Source organism: Micromys minutus (assembly GCF_963924665.1).
Source record: "Micromys minutus genome assembly, chromosome: 10".
Classification (NCBI taxonomy): Eukaryota; Metazoa; Chordata; class Mammalia; order Rodentia; family Muridae; genus Micromys; species Micromys minutus.
In genome coordinates, this window is record NC_137979.1 from 31,399,839 (window position 1) to 31,415,940 (window position 16,102).

Consider the following 16,102-nt stretch of genomic DNA (forward strand, 5'->3'; position numbering starts at 1 on the left):
CTCTATTCTATCCACATAGCTTAAGAAAGTATACCAAGGAGACATTTTTGGTCACCTCCCAACATTCTATTCCAGCCATATGTTTCTTTCCTTTCTAAAAGAACTTGGCTGTTCAGATACACACTCCCGTCTATGTGGCCAGGTGTGGCAGAAGTAAACTTTATTCTCAGTTCCCAGTGATTCTCACCACTGACGGGTTTTATAATGGACATGCAACAAAATACTGACAAGTTACAAAAGAGGGAGCACACAAGACAGCAGGTAGTCCCTCTCCTCCCTTTGTGACTGTGTCCAGGTAGGATGCACAGAATCACTGCAGTGATCTGTACCGGGATGAGAATGGAAGCAGCACAAGAAGGAGAAGCCAAAGGAGTCAGGGGCTGGGCGCTCCAGGCACAGCCAGAGCCCGCCTCCAGACTGCTTGGTTTGGTTATTGTATTTCCTTCTGATTTAGGCTACTGTGGCCAGTGCTTCTTTTCTGAGGCAGCCAACAGCATTAAGACTGACACACAAAAAGAGTGGGAACTACTCATCCCTCCCGGAGAGGTGGGAGGGGATAAAGTGGCACTTACAAGCCATGCGTAAAGCTGGGAATGATGTTACATTGTATAGATTATACATTGTATAGATGATACATTGTATAGATTACGTAGCCCCTGGTCTTGTCAACTCTGCAAGTTACTTTATGTTTTGTTAAGTTATAAGTCACTAAAGAACTAGTGGTTACTTTTCACTCACATTGTTTCCTTTGTACTGTTCCAAGTTCTCAGATCTTTAAAAGGAACATTTCTTTTAAATAGTAATAAAGGAAGTTGAAGAGTTACTACTTAATTACAAACTGAGATAGGAAAAGAAAGCAGAAAAAATGAATACAGAACTGTCACAGTTCTTGTGAGCCATGTCACCTTTGTACAGGAATGGTGAACTGGGGCCAAATTTTGGCTCAGAGTCTTTTCAGAATTCATGGCTCAAAAGTCCTCTTGAATTTTTCTTGAAGAAGAAAAATGTTTCCCAAGTCAGTTTCTATAGCCTACTATGTATTATCAAGATTTACCGGGAGTCAACAAGCAGCTTTGTTGCCCTACAGAGCACACATTAGGCATGCTTTCGTATTTACTATTACACTAAAGGAAACATGGAGAAAGCAACTGCCAACTCTGTGTTCAATTCATGAACTTGACAAAAACCAAACATTTGGAACAACTACCAGGTCTTGGGGGTGAGGGGTCGTCAATAAAGATGCATCTCATTCTGCAATTGCTCCACTGTACTTAAAATCCGAGCCACCATTTCCCAAGGCCTTCACCAAGTGTGCTTTCTGACTCAGTGCACCACTGTCACCTGTCCCCACTTTGCTTGCCTCATTCCACCCAGATTCCAGTTTCACTGGACACGTCAATTTTGAAACATACAGAGTCTACTTGTCTAAAGAGATTTTTTTTTTTTTTTTTTTTGCTATGCACATATGATTAAGTCTGTCTGGCCTGGACCCTTCCCCATCTAGTTCTTTGCCCCCTCCTACCCTACACACACAGACTCTTCAACCCTTTGAGCTCATTTAAAGTCAGCTTCCCCCAAAACTGCCTTTCCTGTGGTACACTCCTATACCTGCATATATGTTACATCTCCCCAATGAGGCAGCCCTGCATTTTCCCTTTGACCCTTCTCACTGTTCACCAATTTATCATGTTCCCCTGATGGTTGATCAGTGTCATAAGAGCAGGTGCCATAGTTGCTCAGGTCACACTTACAAAGAATGAAGAAGATATGGTGGCCATCATTCTTTCAAAGGCCACTTGATGCCACAGAAAAGCATATATGGGATTATGCTGCATAAGAAAGCAGTTTACAAAACTATACATTAAGTAGAAAGAGTCCAAATTTTAAATATTGTTATTAATTCTTTGAGAATTTCATACATATATACAATGTATTTTCATTTTATTCACTCCCTACTTCTTCCCTAAATCCTCCTAGATAAACCCCATCCCTTCCCAGCTATATATCTTCCCTCTTTAAAAAAAACATGCACCCACTAAGTGCAATTTGTACTGCTAATACACTTGTGGGTAGGCCATCCACTAGAGCATGCTTGACCTGCCAGGGGCCATACTCTTACAAAGATTCCAAATTCTGAGGCAAATACACTTACAAATGTATAAAAAAATTACAAAGAAAATGTATCGAAGCATTAACAAGAATGATACATATAGACACACACACACATACACACACATACACACACACACATGTATGTATGTACATACAGCATGTGTGCTCATGCATGTGGAAACCAGATGTCTTCCTTCACAACATTCTATTTAATTTTTTTCGGTAGTCTCAATGAATCCAAGCTCACCCAGTGGACTAGACTACGCTAGCCAGTGAGTTCCAGGGGTCTGTCTGTCTCTGCATTCTTCTTTCCCCCATCCCTCCAGTGTTAGGTTTACAAACACACATCACTGGGGATCCACTCAGCTCTTTCCATTGTGATGCAGGCATTTTACCCTCTTCTGAAATGTGTGTTTGTTTGTGTGTGTGTGTGTGTGTGTGTGTGATGTAATTTTTTAAATAAAAAATCTGGATGTGGATGCAGACTGGGTGTGGTAGTACATGCCCTGAATCCAGCACTCCAAAGGGAGAGATAGGAATCTGAGGCCATCCTGGTCTACACAGTGAGTCCCAGGACAGCCAGGACTAAGAACCTGGACACAGAAAGTAAAATAACATACGGCATGGCAAAAGTGATGGGGCAGGCCTACTCTTAGGATGAAAGAATGGAAAACACAGTGAAAGCTTGAAGAGTAGCACATGATTATTAGACAACTGAAATACAACCAAACAGCAGACACTGATCATTCGGCAGACCAGTGTCTGTTTGTAAGTGTTAATACTTCAGTCACCTCACATTACAGCCATGTCCCATTCTGCTTCGTTAAAGTACAACCCTGGGATTGGAGCACACTTGCTTGGATAGTGGTTACTGACCTGACTGTACACAAGTGTCACCTGGGCATTGTGAGACTTGGAAATCATCTCTAGGAAATGGAGCTCAGAAGTCTCTCTGAAGCTAGGCCCTTGTGATACAATCCAGGCTCTGAGCAGCACCTGTCTAGGACAAACTGAGACAATGTTGAAGAAGTTCCTGTTCATCTAGGATTTCAGATAAAATAGGAGCTGGAGAGGTAGGAGATGCAAAAGGAAGCACGACGGCTGCTTGCCAAAAGTCAGCAAGCAATCAAAATACTCATAGCATGGAAAATTCCACTCATGAGTTTGGTTTGTTCAGCCACACACATAATCCAAATGCCAAGGGCAGTAATAAGTTTCAAGTGGCACCGCACCTACCTAGAACTGAACCAGCATACCTAGGACATAAAAAGGGGCTCTCAGAAAAGACAAGACACAGGCTTCTTAGAACTCATGTCCCACAACTGACACATGAGGTCTATCTCATCAGAACATATTCTTCTTTTTCTACTCCCTTCTAGTGTAACCTGTCTGACTGTCCAGGGGTAGATCAGATTTGTACATTAAGAAGGGAGAGAAGATTCACAGGGGGACAGAATGAAATAAATCATGTAGATCTAAACATATACATCAATAGGGGGAATTACATAAAACAATGGCTTAAAAACAACTGCTCAAAATTATGGCCAGGATGATGGTTTCACTAGGGAAAAAGTAAACGCATATCTTCTTATTGTGTTCAAGGAAGCAAAACTGAGAGAGCACTCACACCTCGACACCTGAAATGTGTCACAAATGAACAATTTAGTTGGGCATGGTGGTGCACACCTTTAATCTCAGCACACAGAAGGCAGAGGCAAGTGGCTCTATCTAGAAGTTTCAGGACATTAGGGCTACATAGAGAGACTCCACATCTCACTTGGAAATAGCCTTGTACTATAAGGATCATTCACAGTTAAAGGCTAGGCCATTCAAACAAGCACTGAGTGGTTCAGCCTTGTTAACCACGGAGCTCTCTTGTCTCCTTGGTTTGCTGTTTTATAAACACTACTGCATCTTTTTTTTTTTTTTTTTTTTTTTTTTTTGAGTATCTCTAATTTCTGGGTACATATATTAATAAGGCTAAAGCTCAAATCTGTTGCAGTAATTTATAAGCTGGTTCATTTGTTTATATGTTTTAAAGGTTCTCTTACTAATCATGAGAATTGATAGAAGGAGAACCAAACTAGCTAACTCAACCTATAATAAACTCAAAATAGCCCAGATGTCTGTGTACATCAGAACTGAAACAAGACCAATGGTACGGTCAATCAAAACAAGTCAAAGTGTTTTTAATGGTGTTTGACCCTTTTTTAAATTGGCTTTGGCATTTCTTTCTGACTTGAAACTGCAGACAAAGCAGGGGTCTGAGATAAGCCAGCAGCCTCAGACAGCTCCAGATGATCCTCTATTGTCTAAGTCCTCAAAGCTAACTTTGTGGTCACAGAAAGAAAAATTGTTTCTCTTGGTGTTTGCTTCATTGTTTTAGGTAAAACCATTTTTTTAACCAATTCAATCGCTTCTGTTGCTTATGTGAACCTTCTATGTAAATGGTAAATTGGTTTTCTTTTTTAACTCAAGTAATATAATCATGGGAGAAATAAAAAAAAAAAAGAAATTAAAAGAAATCTATATTTGTTCCTCCATATGCCTTTACATCCATTCCAGAAGGACATATTATAACATATTATAACTTTGTACCAGCCTGTGGATCCTCTAGGAAAAATTTTGTTCAGCAGTAAGCAGTCTTTTTAGTAAAGCAAAATAACCATGGTAGAGTTAATGTTTGAATCCCAGTAAAGTAAGATTGCTATGTTGTGAGTCAAGTAGACTGCATGGGAGATGAAAGGACTTCTAGTCAGAGTGACAGCATCAGTGAAGCAGCTATGTGGGGACTGTAAGGTGGGTACCTTCACAGGAAGAGCTAGGACATGGAGAAGGGGGTGAAGTCGGGACAAGGAACCAGCTGATGGCCTTGGCATACTATTCCAACTACCCAAGCCCCTTACTGGAGCTCTTTACCTTAACATGCCCTGTTTCATTAGAAAATGTTGGAAGCCATGATCTAACTAACAGGCTGTCTCACAAACATCTCTTGCTCACAGTGTTATGATCACAGTACACAGCTGTCTGGGTGCTGAGTTTCAGAAGTTCAGTAATTGAATATAAGATAAAGGGAGATTTCCTGTTCCCTGTCCTAGACTCAAAGATGAGCAGAAATCCTATTTGTGCAAAGTTTTCCTTGGCCACTCTCCCTTGTCACAAGAGCTTGGCTCCCCAATAAGCTGAACTACAATACCACGCATACTCCTTCACAATGACATTTAGCAATTAATCTCAGATCTGCTTCATCAACGCTACAAAGCAAACTCACTTCCCAGGAACAGAAACTCCAGTCCCTCAGTCCAGTGAGGGCCACGGGGAGGCATGAAATAGAGAGTAACCAGACTAGGCCAATGTACATTAATGTGCCTGGGGTGCCTCAGAAATATGTGATTCCAGAAGACAGGAGGAGGGAGGAGGTCCACAACTACATGGCCCAGAGTTGCATTTAACTCAGGGTCACTGTTCTGCCTCAGGTTCCCAAGGGCTGGGATTGCAAGTGCAAGTTACTGTGCCTGGCAGAATGTGACTTTTAAGAGAATTTTTATCAACCCAGTTTAACCTCTAATTGGAAGAAGCATAAGGAAAGGGTAAAAAGGTATAGACGTTATGAAGGAAAGTACTTTATTTAATGGAAGCTGGCTAGCATCATGGCCAACCTATCCACACTGAGAGTAGGTAGACACAGGGCCTCCCACCTGGGAGGTTCAAGCTAAAGGGCAGCAGGGAAAAACAGTTTTCAAATGTGAGACAGCTTTTTTCCATTGAGGGTCTGCTTAGGTTGTGCCTCATCAGGAGAATATGCCCAAGCCATTTCTAATCTCAATTCTCAATCCTCTCTGACCTGTAATCTATACATACACACAGCTCTTACGTTGTCATCCGTTCTTCTTAAAAATATGGTGTCGAGATCTCTGTCTTGGGAGCACTTAAAATGATAAATTATCTGCATTGTTTACTTGGGCTCCATATTTCATTTCTCATTGATTCATTTATTAATGCATCCTTGACCCAATAGGCTACCTCTCGAAAAGTGACTTCGAAAAGAAAGCCCCAGTAAAATACTCCGAGCAGTGCTCAGCAAGAGTCCAGTCGTTCCCAGTGAAAGCTGGAGTACATGAAAACCGTATAGAATGCACAGATATAGAAACTGGTTTCAGAGTTCTTTTATTTTTAAAGACTCTCAACGATTTATCCCATGGCTATCAGTGCCTAGATTTGAGGGTCAGTGTTACCAATTCGTATGAGAGCAGAGAGCATGGCGCGCAGAATAAAACGCAGCAGAAGTTCCTGCTGTGAAGAGTTTAGTCTGGTTTTCGGGAAGTGGGCAGTAGTACTCCCGTAGAAGCTGTTACGCCTCAGGTAACACGATGAACTGAGCATGGCCAGGAAATGCTCAGTACAAGAGGCGGGACCAGGGGGTTAAGCATTCACCTAAGACCTGCTATATTCTGGCCCCTATTAGGAGGTTTTCAGATGCTATTATTTAATTTCACAATAGCCCATTACTCCCACCATGGAGGTTCAGGGCAGCCAGGTAGAACATGGGAAACACCTTGCTTTCCACAAAGTAACCAGAATTCCTTCCGGGACCTTTTTATCCTTGCCTCCCAGATAAAACCAAAACAAATGACTCCTCTATTTTACTGGGAGAGGAAGAACACCGTTACCCCAGCTCTCACAGGGGCAGGCAGGGCCGGAGGGAAGGCAACATGGAAAGGAGCAGGGAAGAGTCAACAGGAATTAAGTAGGTAAACTGAGCCCTGACCAAACACTGATAATATTATCCCAGGAACCCTAGAAGGTGATCACTGTCCATATACATACACGGAGGCCTAGGGAACCTAAGTCATAATGCTAGGGGGAAGCAAGGGGAAGTTGAGATTGAGAGTTGGATCGGGCAGGCCTCAAAGCCCATGTGTTCTCTCTTTCTCTCCCTGTGGCAAGCACAATTTCCCTTCTCCTCTTTCCACACAAATGCCCCTAAACTAAAGTAAGGAAAACAGGTCTCTTCAAGAGCTTTAACCAATAATTACAGAGCCATTAGATGAAAGAAGCTTGTTTCCCCCAGGAAATAAAACTGTCAAATCAATCAAGGTATTTAAAAGACAATTAGAATGAGGCTTACCCTTTCATCCCAACCTATGACCAGAGTTGACATTTTGAGTGATGTCAGTGGGTTGCATGAATGGGAGAAGCTACTATAGGGGCCGAAGTCACCAAGGACCTCAGGAATTTCTCTCTCAATGAACTCAGCAGCGGCTGGGCAACAACACAATGGCCCAAGCCTGTCTTTAGGGGATTATCAGAAAATGGGGGTTAGTCTTTGAGTAGGGTTCTATTTGCTGGGCTGGCTCAGACATCAGTGAAAACTTCAGTGAACAGCTAGCTCTCCACATAAGGCTAGCTCAGTACAGACATGGACGTAGATCATTAAGTAAATGTGTCCATCTATACCAAATGCATGAGTCCTGTTCAAAGTCAAGCAAACCTAAGAGTCAATCCCTTCAAAAGCCTGTAATGAAAGTAACCAGTAGTGACTTCTGAGTGCTTGATCCCATCCACATCTGGCTCTATTTGGGAGCTAAACTCAGCAGAAGTCTACAGGGTCAAGAAATGACCCTGAATAAAAATAGCCTTGGAAGTCTGTCACAGAGGAGAGGAAACAAGGCGGTGGGGTGATTCACTCCAAATGGCAGCTCCAAAACCCAAAGTCCCATTTTTGTTCCAATCCAAAGCCAATGTGCAAAACAGGCACAGAGCAACTGTCCGTTTCCAAAAGCATTTGCCAAAGAATTTTATATGAAAGCCAAAGGGATTTAGTGTGCCATTCACCTCTCCTCTAAGTCTAAGAAGGAAGGGCTTGAACCGAAGCACTGAACCTTTGGTGGGTTCCCAGCGCTTGAAGACCACCCAGGGTATGGTAAGGAAGGAGAACTGCTGAGTGTGGGTACAGGAGTTCTGTGGGAACGTGCGAGTCCCTGGCTGCTCTGTCTGCCTGTTTGTTCTCTAACTTTTCCCTTCCCCAACACATAATTAAGGATGACACTAAAAAGGGCACATGGCTTTTTAGTTGTTGGGTTTTTTGTTTTGTTTTGCTTTATTTTTTGCAGGTGAGGGTGGTACTAGAAATTGAGTCTGGAGCCTCTGCCTGCTAGGCTTTTGGGGAGTAGAAAGGGAGGGAGGGAGGGAGGGAGGGAGGGAGGGAGGGAGAGAGAGAGAGAGAGAGAGAGAGAGAGAGAGAGAGAGAGAGAGAGAGAGAGAGCCAGTCCCATGCTGGCCAGTATGGCATCAAACTCACTAGCCAACACTGACTCTGAGCTCCTGATCCTCCTGCCTCCACATACCAAATTCTGGGATGACAGGCATATGATACTATACCCAACCACAGCCCCACCCCTTTTCTTTGCAATTGAGACACAGTCTTCATAAATCTCAAGTCTGTCCTTGATCTCACTCTGTAGCTCATGTAGACCCTGTTTACAATCACCCTGCTTCAGTCTCCAAGTAACTGGGATTACAGGCCTGCAACACCAAGCTCTGACACACTGGGAATCAAGAATTCTCCTGGATAAAGACCGATGATTGATGACCTAAACTGTGCTGAGCACACCAAGTCCATGGCATATCAGGAAACAAAAGGCCTGTTTCTCAGTCACTTACACCTTCTCCCCAAAGCCCTCTACCCAATCCTACATCTGTAATTTGTATTCCTTTTCTTACAAATGGCGGTTCTCCAAACAGCACTGGGTTTCAATGTACCAGAGAACCTGGGTTTGCCTTTAGAAATGCTGTCTTTGACTATCTGTGCCACAGGTTTGCAAGGAGAGAGAGACAGAGAAAGAGAGAAAGAGAGAAAGAGAGAGAGAGAGAGAGAGAGAGAGAGAGAGAGAGAGAGAGAGAGAGAGAGAGAACAAACATGGCAAAGGCTTTTAACTGTTATGAATAAGTGTGTCTGTAACCTAGGAGCACAGAGTATAATTAACCCTGTCTTGTAGGACTGGGAAAGACTTCTCAGACTGGTCTCAAGATGAGTAAGAAAGAGTGTGACAAGCAGGGAGGGAATGAGGGCAGCAATGAGGGAGGAACATTCCAGAGAGTGAGAACAGCCTTGGCCAGAGGTTCCCTACTGAAAGCAATTTCACCCAGATAGAATTCTTTTATCTAGTAGGTAGAAGTTGCTAAATAACTGCCACCCACCCCCAACCCCTGGGAATAAAAGAGCCTTCACAACAAAGCCTTATCCACCCAAAATGTCAAGAGTCTCTGAAAAGCTGGCTCTAAGCAGAGGTTAAAGGGAAGAGGAACTGGGGTGTAGCTCAGAGGTAAAGCACTTGCCCGGTATGCATGAAACTGTAGCTTCAATGCCCTGTACTGCAAAACAACTGAAGCTGAGCAGATGCTTTATCCTCAATATAGGAGCAGCAGATGAGGGTGGGAAGCCTAGCACACCACACTGTACTATCAGCTGAGAAACACATCTCAGGGACAGTGTCCTCAGCTCAAGTCCACTCCTGAACAGCACCCTACATCTTGCATTTCAGCAGATGTTATGTGAAAGGTGACAGGAAGAGTGAGGACCAGCTGGGTGTTCCCAGCCAGCTGTTCACCTGCAGGACTCACATTCATAAAGAATTTGAAGCTGGTGAAGATGCTGGAAAGACTCAGGATCAGGAAAAAGTCAGGGTGGAGAAGGAGGAGGAGGAAGAGGAAGCAGCAGCAGCAGCAGCAGCAAGGGCTCCTGGCCCCAAACAAGTGGCTGTAAGAGAAGGAGAATACAGTCTGAGTGCCGGGGTCTGGAGTGGGCACTGAAGATGTAGGAAGGAATTGTGTCTGACCATAGAACAAAGAAGCACTCGAACAGGACTCTCACTCCTGGGCATGGATCATTTAGAAACAGAGTAAGGACTTAGCCATTACCACCTCCACTGAAAAATTAAAGAGAAATAATAGAACAAGCCTCCTCCTCTCACAGGAGACTTCGGGGAGGAAGAGAAGAGAGCCTCAAGACACTGGTAGATTTTGTTACAAGAGCAGGAAATACAAACTGGATCTTCTTGGATATGCTTCCTCACACTAAACTGCACCATCTCTTTAACATTACCTGTCCAGATACGCACACTCACCTACACTCGTTTTCAGAGGTGGGGCTGAAGAGATAACTCAGTCAATAAGTGTTTGCCTTACAGTTATGAAGTTATAAGTTGGACCCTGAACACAAGTAAAAAATCCCAGGTGTGGTGGTGCTTGTAACCCCAGGTCTGAAAAGGCAATCATAGAAGATCCCTGGGGTTCATTAGGTAGCCACCCTAGCCTATTGAGAGAGCTCAGGCCATTGAAAACCCCAGACCTGAAGCTGCCTACTCACAACACACACTCGCACAGGAATGCATACACGCTCGCACGGGAATGCACACACAGAGGAGTTTGAGTAGAGCAAAATTACACTGATTGAAGTAAATGTTCATAATCACGCTCTGGTCCCAACGGGGGAAAAGTAGAAAACCATAATGCAATTCTTCTGTTGTTGTCTTAGATAATGCCTGGGATTAAACCCAGGTCAGGGCTTTTCGCATGCTAGGTGGTACATCCTCTGAATTACACCACAGACCTACAACACTAGCTCTGAAAAGGCAATTCCAAACCTAAAATGATGTAAATTTTTAAGTTATTCATTTATTGAATTGATACCTTATTGTAGTCCAGCCTTACACCCACAATCCTCCTGACGTGGCCTCAGAGGTGCTGGGATTGACAAGTGTGCACCGCCACACCCTATGCCATAAAAGTTTTATTAAAAATCCCTTTCTTCTCTACCTATAATGCAGAAACTGTTGCCACAGTGGACTATATTGTGTGCCCAGCACAGTGGCAGAAATTCTCCACTGTTGAGAAAAATTAGAGCAAGTCTTGATGGCACAGAGCCCTGAGGTAACTGCAGTCGTGGGTTCTTCACTGTTGGTTACAGATCTTAAAGGAAGGAAGTAACCCGTGCAGAAATCAGAAGACCAGACATTCCAGAATAAGGAGTACAAACTGGAGCCAGCATGGGGAGGGGCGGGAATAACAGGAACCCCTTTGGGAGTTTTGTTTTGTATACCTGCTTCCATCCCTCAACCAGACACCTCCTATTCCACATTCAAACTGCCAAAGTATATGCCTGGTGCAGCCCCAGCCACCTGTGTAAAGGTCTCATCTTAGCACACGGTCTGCAACGGTGACTGCAGACCGTGTGCTAAGATGAGACATTGGCTGTAAATAAAGCCAAAGGACACAGCGGCAGGTGTCCAGAAACTCACAGCTAAATATGGTCAGGAACAAGGGGATTGTTGAGGGGACAGGAAGCTTACACTCCCAGAGAGGGCTGTTTTAAATCTGGGTTGAGATTTACAGCTAGAAAGGTGTGGTGCCATGATCCAGGGAATTAACAACCGAGCAACTGATGAGCTGTGTGATGAGTCCACAGCCAACTCTTAGAGTTACACAAATGCTGGCTGTGGTGCCACACACCTGTGATCCCAGCACATGGAAGCAGAGGCAGGAGGATTGTGAGCTTGAACTCAGCCTTGGCTATGTAGTGAGATGACCCTCCCCTCCCCACCAAAAGTGACAACATCAGCAAACACATACAAGTATCGGACAATTCGGGATTCTAACTGGCAGGGAAAACAGGCTGCAAGTCTGAGCATTAGCCAGGAATCCTAAGGAGAGCTCATGACTCCTCCCACAGATCCCCAACAGGAACTCCTCTGCAGACCACACAGCTCACTGACTATCTCCCAAACACAGTCAGCTTTCACGACCTCCTTCCCTACTGGCCACTGTATCTACCTGGAATGTTCCCTACCCACAGGCCCACCTAGACAAGCACTGCCGATCCTCTGGAACTGAGCTCAACTTCTCTTCAGGGTGTTTCTGACTCAATCCGTGGCATTTCCCCTCTCTGTGAACTTCAAGAACAATTACGTTTGTAGATTTACTTGGCAAATGGCCATCTTAGCTCAATAAAGCTTATCTAGTTTTCTATTTTCTAAATGACTGCCACCTTTCTCCCTGTGTTCACAGACATGCCACCTCCCTGAGATAAGGAACAGGGCTTACTCCGGTCCCTTTGCATCCACCCATCTCATCCTGTAGAGTACCTTAAACAAAGTTCAATTACACAGGAGCACACAAGAGCACACAGGAGGGAGGTTCTCCCTAAAGATCTTTCAACCAATGACTATAAAATCCTTTTAAAAAATAATTCTACCTGTTGTCCTTCAATTTACTTAAAAAGAAAAAAGCCACAGGGCAAATTCAGTGGTAGAGCACTTTCCACTGGCTATAACAATGACACTATCAATTTTTAAAAGTCACAACCGTTTAATTCTATTACAGAGGGATGGGGGCAGTGTGGCTCTTTGCTTTACCCTTTCTTTTCTGTTGGGGTTAGGGGTGGGTTTGTAAGGCAGTATCTTACTACGCCAGAATCGAATTTGCAAGCTTCTAGAGTACTGGCATTACAGGAGTAAACTACCATATCTGGCAAAAAGAAAGTTTTAAAAAGTGATTTAACTCTGACTCTAAGCTTTCACAGTGCACTGTTATAATAGTTCTGTTTTATATCAGTCATTCTTCATTTCTTACTGTGTTAAATTTATTGTTTATCACAGGTATGTAGCTATAGGGAAAACATAGCATATACAGTTTATCCACTAGGGGGTTTCTTGGAATCCATGCCCCACATATACAAAGGGGTTATTACTCTGCTATGTCAGTTTATACAACTCAGGAATCCTCTCATTGTAATTTTTTAAAAGAGAGCCTTGAAAAACTGTCCAGACTGGCCTCAAACTCATTTTCTGGTGTCACCCCCTGAAGTAGGTGGCATTATAGGTCAGCATCCTCAGATTCTAGAATCCACAGGGGCTCTTGGAATGGACTTTCTGGGGGGACACTGAAGGACTACGTATTACTCTGCAACACTCTATTCAGGAATGTACTGTGTATCTTTGAGTCTACTACCCCAGGGAACCCAGGGAGTCCTAGACTATGAGCACTGAAAACTCCAGGAAACAGAGGCCCACAGACATGGCCAGTTGATGGCAGGCAGGCCAGTGCTCCTGCTCCACATGCTTGCTCCAGACACAAGGAAGCCTGATGCAGAACAGACAAGGGCTGATGCTGCCGCCCAGTTTGTTAGTTGAGCGTGTGATTGCCTAATGCATCAAGCCCGGGTTTGATGACTAGCACTGAAGAAATCAAGTGTGGCAGTTCGGACCTGTACTCCCAGCATACAGAAAGTAGGGGCAGGAGGATCAAAAGTTCAAGGTCACCCTCACCTCAAGAAACTATTATGGAATTACAGTTGACAATAAAAAGTGAAGTAAGCATCCAAACCTAATTATGACTTTCAGGTTTAAGTTTAAAAAGTGATATTTGGCTATAAAGTTTACAAGTAATAGGGCAAAGCTTCTGGGGAAAGAGAAACAAAGACACACACTTCAAGCTGAAAGTCGGTTTCAGTTTGTTTGTTTGTTTTTAAAGTCAAACTACTTTAATACTCGGATTACATATTACTGTTTGAAAATTAAACAATCACATATAGAAGACTTTCTAAAATAAGTTCTTCTTGGAAGCCCATTTTGGGGCATTGAGTTGTAACTAAATTCTCAAGGATGTCAGTAACACAAGGGCTCCATCCATAACTCCTTGAAAAAAACTGAAACCTTGTCAAATTCAGACAGTTTATCTTGGCACTGGCAAGTACAGCAGTCTCTTCGATGTCTGGAAACGTGTCTAATTACGTCGAATGAGTAACTAAAAAATAGCCCGTGTCCCGGAACAGACAGCTTAGGGTTCACTCCAAAGCATCTTGAATGGTAGGATGGAACCACGCCAGAAAGAAAAAAGAAGAGGAAGAAAAGAAAAAAGAGATTCAAGCGTGAAAGCAGGAGATGCCAGCCTCTTTTAAAACAAACTTCCAGTTTTCCTGGGGCTGCCAGGGCCATCACGCCGCTCCTAAGTTTTTCTTTTCCCTTACTTTTGTTCCATTAAGTCACCCGGTCCCGCCCACATCACTAACCTGGCGCAGGGCGGGCTGGTGAACCCCCAAGCGATCTCAAGTTCAGCAATTCCCTATCGCCCCGAATCCGGACAAGCACACAGGGACGACCCCAGACTCCTAAAAGTGCAGTCCTGGACCTCATCACACCCTGGAGTCCCAAGGCCGCACCGAGGAAGAGTCCTCTCTCTTGGAGGCGTGACCACCCAGTGTCGCAGACCCCCTGTCACCCCGTCACACTCGCAGGAGCTGCTCGCCCCAGTCACCCCGAACCCTCAGCAGCGCCCTCTCTCGGGAAACCCCGGCATGGCTACCGAGGCGCGCTCACCTGAGCCTAAGGTTGGCCATAAACTCGGGCATGGAGACGGTGTCCATCAGCACGAAGTCCGCCTTGCCGAACTCAAGGCTCTCCTGCTCCGCCATGGCGCCGGCTCAGGTGGGCGCTCGGGCTGGGGCAGGGGTGCTCGGCACCTTCGGGCTGGGTTGGGCCGGAGAGAGACGGCCGCCACTCCTCAGAGCTCCGGCCGCGGCGCGGCTCTGGACGGGCGAGGCCGGCGGCTTCCGCTCCTCCCGCGGTGGCTGCGGGGTGTGTGGGGGCCGTGGTGGCGAGACGGAGACGGCGGCGGCTGGTCCCGCCTCTAGCCTGAGTCCCGCCGGGCCCCGCCCCGCCCTGGCCGCTCGGGCTCCGCCCCGCCGAGGAGCCCGCCCAGCCCCGGCCCGGCCGCCTCCTCACCTGGGCGGCGCGCACGCGCGGGGCGGGGGCGCGCGCCGGGCCAGCCGCGGTGGCTGAGCGGCAGCGCCCCCTAGAGACAGGCACGGGCATCTAGCGTGCCGGCGTGCCGTGCGATCCTGACTTTGAGTGGAATAGGCCTTGTTGCCTAGTAGATGCCAACAAACTTACAGACATAACTTGAGCAGCCTTGGCGCGAATTATCCATTATGATTCTGCCACATTCTCCTGTGCTCGTGTGCTACCCGTCCTCGAAGTGGTGGCTGAATAGAGATGGCAATGGTAGCGAACACTCCCAGGTCACCAAAATGTTCAGAGCTGTTCTAAGTGCTTTAGCAAACTTTAGTAACTTGTCACACTGCGAGGAAGTGGAGAACTTGTGACGTCGTGGAGGTCATTTGATTTATGATCCCCGGCATTCAGCCACATGGCTTACTCTACATTTCCAGTGGTCCATTTTTTCCCATTCATGTGACCGTGCCATTAGACATTACCTTGTATTAGCAATTTTTAAATTGAACTTAAAAATCATCTTCCTAGAATGTTTGAAGTCTTCTAGCATAGAGGACCATGTCCTAAACTTTTTCATATCCCCACCCCCCACTCTCCACACATTCTAAGAAGCTATTGTACTGGATTGTATTGCAAATAAGAAATTCTTGAGATTAGTTCTATAGATTGTAATGAGCTGTTATCTCCAACTTAAAGACACACTGGGTGCTCTTAAAATGATTTCTGTTGGGGGAAGGGGTATTGCTGGAGAGATGGAACTGTTCTTACAGAGGAATGGAGTTCAGTTCCCAGCAACCACAATGATAGCTTTGCCTGCAACTCCAATTCAAGGAGATGAGATGCCCTCTTCATACCTCTGAGGGCACCAGGCAGGAACATGATAGTTACAGATAGATAGATGGATAGATAGATAGATAGTGATATCTATATCTATATCTTTATATAATATATGCAAACACACATTCACATAAATAAAGCTGAAAATATTAAAAATAATTTCAAACATAGACTATATTTTCCTGATGAACATGCATTGTAAGGGACACTGTCTAGTACCTGCGCCTCTTCGGTCCTGTGTCTCTGTTAGGACCATCTTTTGTGCAGAATCTATTGAGAAATCTAGAGGCATCCAAGCCCTGGCTGGGCTTCAACTCTGTGGCTGAATTTGAGATGAGTAAACTAGGCTGAAGGACCTTGGCATG

At 44.9% G+C, this 16,102-nt stretch overlaps 1 protein-coding gene across 2 annotated transcripts in view; it reads right to left on the bottom strand.

The window, feature by feature from the left end:
* The window catches only part of MYO1D (myosin ID), a 276,727-nt gene extending 261,999 nt beyond the window's left edge, over window positions 1-14,728 (bottom strand). For both annotated transcript variants that reach the window (XR_013975215.1, XM_080924358.1), the window contains exon 1: window positions 14,487-14,728. Coding sequence is in view for 1 of the 2 variants with exons in the window: in XM_080924358.1 (XP_080780484.1) it covers window positions 14,487-14,581 (95 nt within the window). In the remaining variant the exon portion in view is untranslated. The remainder of the gene's footprint in view (window positions 1-14,486) is intronic.
* Window positions 14,729-16,102: the final 1,374 nt, after the last annotated feature.